Source organism: Sorghum bicolor, chromosome 1, assembly GCF_000003195.3.
Source record: "Sorghum bicolor cultivar BTx623 chromosome 1, Sorghum_bicolor_NCBIv3, whole genome shotgun sequence".
NCBI classification, from domain to species: domain Eukaryota; kingdom Viridiplantae; phylum Streptophyta; class Magnoliopsida; order Poales; family Poaceae; genus Sorghum; species Sorghum bicolor.
The window spans coordinates 51,267,144-51,273,687 of record NC_012870.2 but is presented as its reverse complement, the minus strand read 5'-3'; the positions used below and the strand labels follow the sequence as shown (position 1 = coordinate 51,273,687).

At 41.3% G+C, this 6,544-nt stretch overlaps 1 protein-coding gene across 1 annotated transcript; it reads right to left on the bottom strand.

The window, feature by feature from the left end:
* LOC110432024 lies at positions 4,790 to 5,994 on the bottom strand. The gene is made up of 4 exons (XM_021451954.1): positions 5,863 to 5,994; positions 5,396 to 5,785; positions 5,101 to 5,307; positions 4,790 to 4,994 (listed from the first exon to the last, which is right to left on the bottom strand). Exons 1-4 carry the CDS (start codon positions 5,992 to 5,994, stop codon positions 4,902 to 4,904), a joined length of 822 nt encoding a protein of 273 aa, XP_021307629.1. The 3' UTR covers positions 4,790 to 4,901.

Below are 6,544 nucleotides of genomic sequence, written 5' to 3'. Positions count from 1 at the left end.
CTAGTCCTATATATATATATATATATATATATATATATATATATATATATATATATATATATATATATATAATCCATGCATCACTCTCCGTGAATTATATATATATATATATATGCTGCTTTTAATTTATATTTCATAACTGTGAGCCCTTTCCTCTGCGATGTCGAATGAAATTGATCGAATTTCTGAAATTGGTACAGCCAGGCAGGGAAAAACTAGTTCTCCTGCCTGTACAAGTTAGCATGTTATATTACAGGCAACTCCAGCGCCCGGCCGGGCAACAAGTTTATCATAGAGTTCATATAAATTTATGTTGGTACCTACTGTAAATTTTCCAGCCACCAGGCAACAAGTTTATCATAGGCCGGCTTTTCTTGCCAGGGAAATTGATACCTACAAATCTTTGGGTGGTCATAAAATTTATGATGCTTTTATTTCTTATTTCATCCCATTCGTCCCATAATGGATGAAATTAATTTTCTGTAATTTGATTCAGCAGCCAGGGAAAACTAGTTCTCCTGCACATACTAGTTAGCATACTTATATTACAGACAATTCCAGTGGTCAAGAAGTTTATCCTATAGTTGGTATAATTTTACGTTGGTTCGTTACTTCTGTTCATTGTTTCAGCAGTGTATCCAACAGGAGCCCTAAAGAGTTTGTTTGTGGATGCACCCCTGAGTGTCGTTTATTCAATGCAGGGAAAGGGATACATGTCAGCACTTTTTTAACACATCACGCTCCCTCCGTTCTAAATTATAAGTCATTTTGACTTTTTTAGTTCATCCATTTTGCAATATATGTAGACATATGCTAGATGCATAACAAAATGCATATACAAGAAAATTCAAAGCTACTTATAATTTAGAATGAAGGGAGTAATTTTGAGCTGAAGATATGGTTCCGTCTCATTATTATCAAAATTTAGATGAAGCTAGGAAATAATGGTGGTTGTAACCAAAGCCAAAGCCGAGCTAGCAGATATTTAGTGCCCTTTCTTGTCTTTAAAGACTGCCATGCACAATTAGAATTTTGTTGGGAGAAAAATTACTGACTAACACATTATTGTATGGTTAACATTAATGCTATCAATAATCCATCACTCTCCATTCAATTCATTGTGTCATCATGAAATATATATATGATGATTTTAATTTATATTTCATAATTGAGCCCTTTCCTGCGATGTTGATTGAAATTGAATTTCTGAAATTGGTACAGCAGCCAGGGAAAAACTTGTTCTCCTGCCTGTAAAATTTAGCATGTTATTACAGGCAACCCAACGGGCAACAAGTTTATTATAGAGTTTGTATAAATTTATGTTGGTTCTGTACTTCCACTCAATGTTCTGGGCTTCACTTGCATCGCTGGTCTGGCAACAAATTGACGAGCATTTTGAAACTTTAGGGCCGACATATAGATGACACACCCTATCGAGTTTAGGGGCAGGTCTGGCAAGTAGATCACCACATCAGTAATTGGGTCTAGTTTGCGATTTACCATGTGCCAAGTTTAAGGACTTGGATGTGCATTTTAGAAGTTTGGAGATCTAGATGACAACCTCTGCCAATTTTAAGGGTCACTGGTGCATTTTACTATATATAAATCTTTGGGTCATGAAATATATGATGCTTATATTTTGTAATCAGTACTGTGTTCTTCCCCACGTCAGTATATAGATGACACACCCTATATCGAGTTTAGGGGCAGGTCTGGCAAGTAGATCACCACATCAGTAATTGGGTCTAGCTAGTTTGGACCTGCGATTTACCATGTGCCAATTTTAAGGACTTGGATGTGCATTTTAGAAGTTCGGGGATCTACATGACAACCTCTGCCAATTTTAAGGGTCACTGATGCATTTTACTATATATAAATCTTTGGGTCATGAAATATATGATGCTTTTATTTTGTAATCAGTACTGTGTTCTTCCCCACGTCAGTATATAGATTTCTGTAATTAGTTCAGATGCGGGGGAAATCCAGTTCTCCTGTAGGTGCATGAGCATATTTGAGACAAATTCCAGAGGGCAAGAAGGTTAACCTAGAGTTGGTATAATTTTACGTTGGTTCGTTCGTTACTTTTGTACATTGTTTCCCCCAGTTTATCCAAGAGGAGGCCCTCTAGAGTTTGTTTGCGGATGCACCCCCTAAATGTTGTTTATTCAATATAATGCAGGGATAGGGATACATGTCAGCACTTTTTTAACGCGTTACTAATATTTGGAAGTGGAGAAATGGTGCCGCGTCTCATTTCTTTTGGTTCCCTGTTATCAATATTTAAATGAATCTTGATGGCATAACCAAAGACAAAGCTGCGCTATAATATTTAGTGCTGTTTCTTCTCTTGTCCATCAGGTCTCTAGAGGTTGCGATGCACTGTTAGACTTTTCTTGGGAGCAAAATTTACTGACTAACACATTATTATGGTTATAATTAATATGTCAGAAATTGTAATGATAGCATGACCAAAGACAAAGCTGAGCTAGATAACTAATTTATGATATGGTAGTGCACTAATTATATTATTAGTGTATGACATAGCATTTGGTGAGTTAAAAGGGGGCACATATCATAGAACATTTCCTTTTGTCAGAAATTATCAGATTACCTCAAGACCTATGTTTAATGCACTGGCAACTTGTGGAAATAAATGTAGTTAGATATCGTTGTGTTACTGGTGTTATATCGTATATTGAACTCTTTACTTCTTTAGCAGTACACGTGGCAAATTATGTAGCGTGCAGGGCATCCATGGATTTCAGTTGATTGACTTCATTCCATGTTTAAGTATTCTTATCTTGTATGTAGATCCTACTAGTTTTAACTCATCAGAATATGTCACATTACTCGCCTATTTAGTTTGCGTTGCTCTACACCAATAAAATTATGAGGCTATCATCAGTTGTGGATATCCAACTGATGAAATGTCATGCATCTCGTAACTTTGGTGTTCTTGTGCTATCTGAGGTTTGAATTATCGAATGTGCACAAGCACAAGAGACAATCTTCATGTTTGTTCAGCATTCCCCATGATAGTAAATGGATTTTGCATTTTATTGTCTTTCACATAGTGCATGTGTGAATGATGTAATTTCTAAGATGTGTAAAGTTAGTTGACTTATCACATACTCCTTCTGTCCACATGTTTATAGTGTATAAGCTTGTAGTGAGTTTTCAGTGGTTCTATAGATCAGATGCATAAATTAACTAAATTTCAGTGCTCCCTCTCTGTTTTAGAAATACACAACTCTTAATATTCATAATGCTTATAATGTAGACTTCAATATTGCAAATGTTGACAAGTACATGGGTCATATGCATCTATCAAAATTCCAATTTAATTTACTGCTTGATCGTCTTTCATGACTGTCCTTAATGCCAATTTCTGCCATGGTAGGTACTGGCGCGCCATAGATGGAGCAAATGGACAAAGCTAGATTGAAAGCTGGTGCAGCTCAGCTCTCATTTATCGGCCATATGGTTCAGTTAAAAGATTCATATAATTTATCAGTTTCATTTCAGCAGTATTGAAAGACTTCCTTAAGCTTCATATTCACTAACTTGATGGCAACATGTGATCTAGTCTTTTAATTATTGTGAACTGTATTCACTATTCAGTATGTTCAGTTAATCTTATACCTTGATTCCCCCAATTTTGAAGATTGGACACTGAATTCAATTTTACCTCGAATATTTGTGCAGTCAACTCACTAGCTATCATTGATCTGCCTCCAAATACCTTTCGTCTTGAAAATCCTGTCTATCTCCTCCCCGTCGTCAGCTCTAGCAGCTAGGAAACTCACATGCCCAAAGCCAAAAACATTGTGTTAATGATCAAACTTGATACCTATCCACTATCACAAGCTGGAATATCCTTACTGGTCAACAATTTCCTTGTGATGAAATGAAAGGGAGCATGGATAACGAAGTAACTACACTTTTTTTGAGTTGTCTTTGAAATAGGCTCAATGTTGTTTATGTTAGTCTACTGAATTGTTAGAGAACTAACTTCAACCGCACTTAATGAGCCAAGCCTAATGAACCAACACTACAGGAAACAGGCAATTTGCCGGGAGCCGGACACTCCCGGCAAAGGCTATTTTGCACCCGGCAAAGCTTTGCCGGGAGCTGCACCCGGCAAAGAGCCTCCGGCAAAAATCTGGCCGGCAAAGATTTCTTTGCCGGGAGCTTTTTATCGGGCACCCGGCAAAGACTTTGCCGAGAGTAAACACGGCCCCCGGCAAAGAAAACTGACCGTCACGGCGCCGGCTCCGTCGGTCCTTTCTTTGCCGGGAGCTGTGTCAGAGACACCCGGCAAAGATTTTTAATTTTTTTTCCCATAATTTCTTTGCCGGGAGCTTACTGGTCAGGCTCCCGGCAAAGCTTTTTTTATTTTCTTTTTCAATAATTTCTTTGCCGGGAGCTTACTGGGCAGGCTCCCGGCAAAGCTTTTTTTATTTATTTTTTAATAATTTCTTTGCCGGGAGTCTTCTCCTTGGCTCCCGGCAAAGATTTTTTTATTTTTTTCCCAGATTTTCTTTGCCGGGTGCCCTAGCTCTGGCACCCGGCAAATCTGGGAAACCGAAGCTGGCGATTTCCAGCTTTGCCGGGAGTCAGGGCTAGGGCACCCGGCAAAGCCTTTATTTTTATTATTTTTTTATTTTTTTTATTTTCTGTATTTACAAACGTAATATAACACATATTTATATCACCAACAGAACATATCACACATCCATTTCATCACAAACTCAATCCGGCATATATATCACATCACAAACACATGATCTCACATGCATACACGACATCGCAAACATAATAGTTCCAATATCCATCATCACAAGTCGATAGTCGTTCACAGTGCATCACATGTCCATCAAGTCGTGAAAAAGAGAAACAAACTAGAGGTGGGGGGAAAACTGAGTGCCCGGTGAAGGAAAAGCGCCGTCGCCTGCTTGCGCCTGAGATGGGTTATTTGAACCCGCCGACGGAGGCTACATAAAGGACAAGAGATTGCATGTGTGAGAGTGGTCAATTTAGTCTTCTATGTCATGAAAGAATATGAAAGCACTAGTCAAAGCAATTTGTTTTCATACTCACAGGACTAGCTAGAAGTAGCGGCGGTGGAGCGAACTGTGGCACATCTACACCGTTGACTTGCCCAAAGCTCTGCAAAAACGCCGTAATCTCCGCTAGCTGCTTGGCTTGTCTTTCGCGCTCGGCCCGCTCAGCCTCTCTTTCCCGCTCGGCGAGCTCGGTCCTCGCCGCTAGGTCCCGCAGCTCCTGAGCCATCCTCTCGTTCTCGGCCTGCAATATTTCCACCCATCTGTTTTAGTGGTGCAAAGGCATCTAAGTTATGTAAACATCAATGTATGGACAGTTAAATGGGAGTAACCTTAAGTTCATCGACCCGCTGCTGTGAAGGAGACGGCCGTTGGCGTATGGCTGGGCCTCCGCTCGGGGTCTCTGCTCGGATCTGGGAGAGGGTGGGAACAGAGCTGGACTCAAGGGTGCCATCACCAAGCCAGTACCGTCCATGCTTCTTGCCTTGTCCGATCCTCATAACCATCGACCCATCAATGTCGTCGGTGCTCGGATCCCACTCTGGCCCATGGACCGACCTTGCCTCCGATGCATAGGAACTGATGCGGGTGTGGGAGCTCGGATTGCTGTATGACTCGGGCGGGTCATCCGGGTTGAAGGTGGCATCGGAAGTCGCCTTTCCCTTGCGGGCCAGTCCATATGCCATGAACGTGGACAAAGGCTGGCCACCATGCGACGCCGACTGTGAGAAAGACAACAAGATGATTAGAATAAACATGCAGAATGAAGCATCAAAATACTAAGAATGAATTTATGTACCCATGCTTGCTTGTATGCGGCGAGGCTACGGCTGCCTTGATGGTGTGTGGGGCCTGTCGCCTGCAAAGCACGCTCCCGGCAGGCTTCGTGTTCCTGCATATAATCCTTTGTGAACCACTTGTCCACAATCATCTCCCAGCAGTCCCGATATGACTCACACCACCGTGGACAATCCGAAAGAGATACAGTCACAGATATGCAAAGGTCCACATATCTCTGACCGTATCTCTTTCGAACGGGAGACACCTAACTAGGTTACGCGACCAAAGACCACATACGGATAGAGGGGTTATACCTACGGTGGCGGTGAGGTACGGCTAGCGGGGCGGTGGAGAGCCGGTGCAGTGGAGAGTCGACGCGGTGCAGGAAGACCCGCAGTGCCGACAAAGACGATCGGGGTAGCCGAGTCCCTTCCACAGGTCCTCCTGCAAAAAGGGCAAAAATGGTTAGTGTCGACTCAAAATTTCGGCAGCACCTCCCCTGCACGGAGAGGTTTGAAAACCTGCAAAAAAACATGGCACGAAGACCAACAACCACATATATACTAAATATGGCACGAAGGCCAACAACCACATATATATATATACCAAACATCTTGAGTATTAGACAAGAAGCTCAAGTCCTCAGTTTATTGTTTACAACTGACTTGTTTATTTCATCTGTTTCTAAGTTGGGACTATGT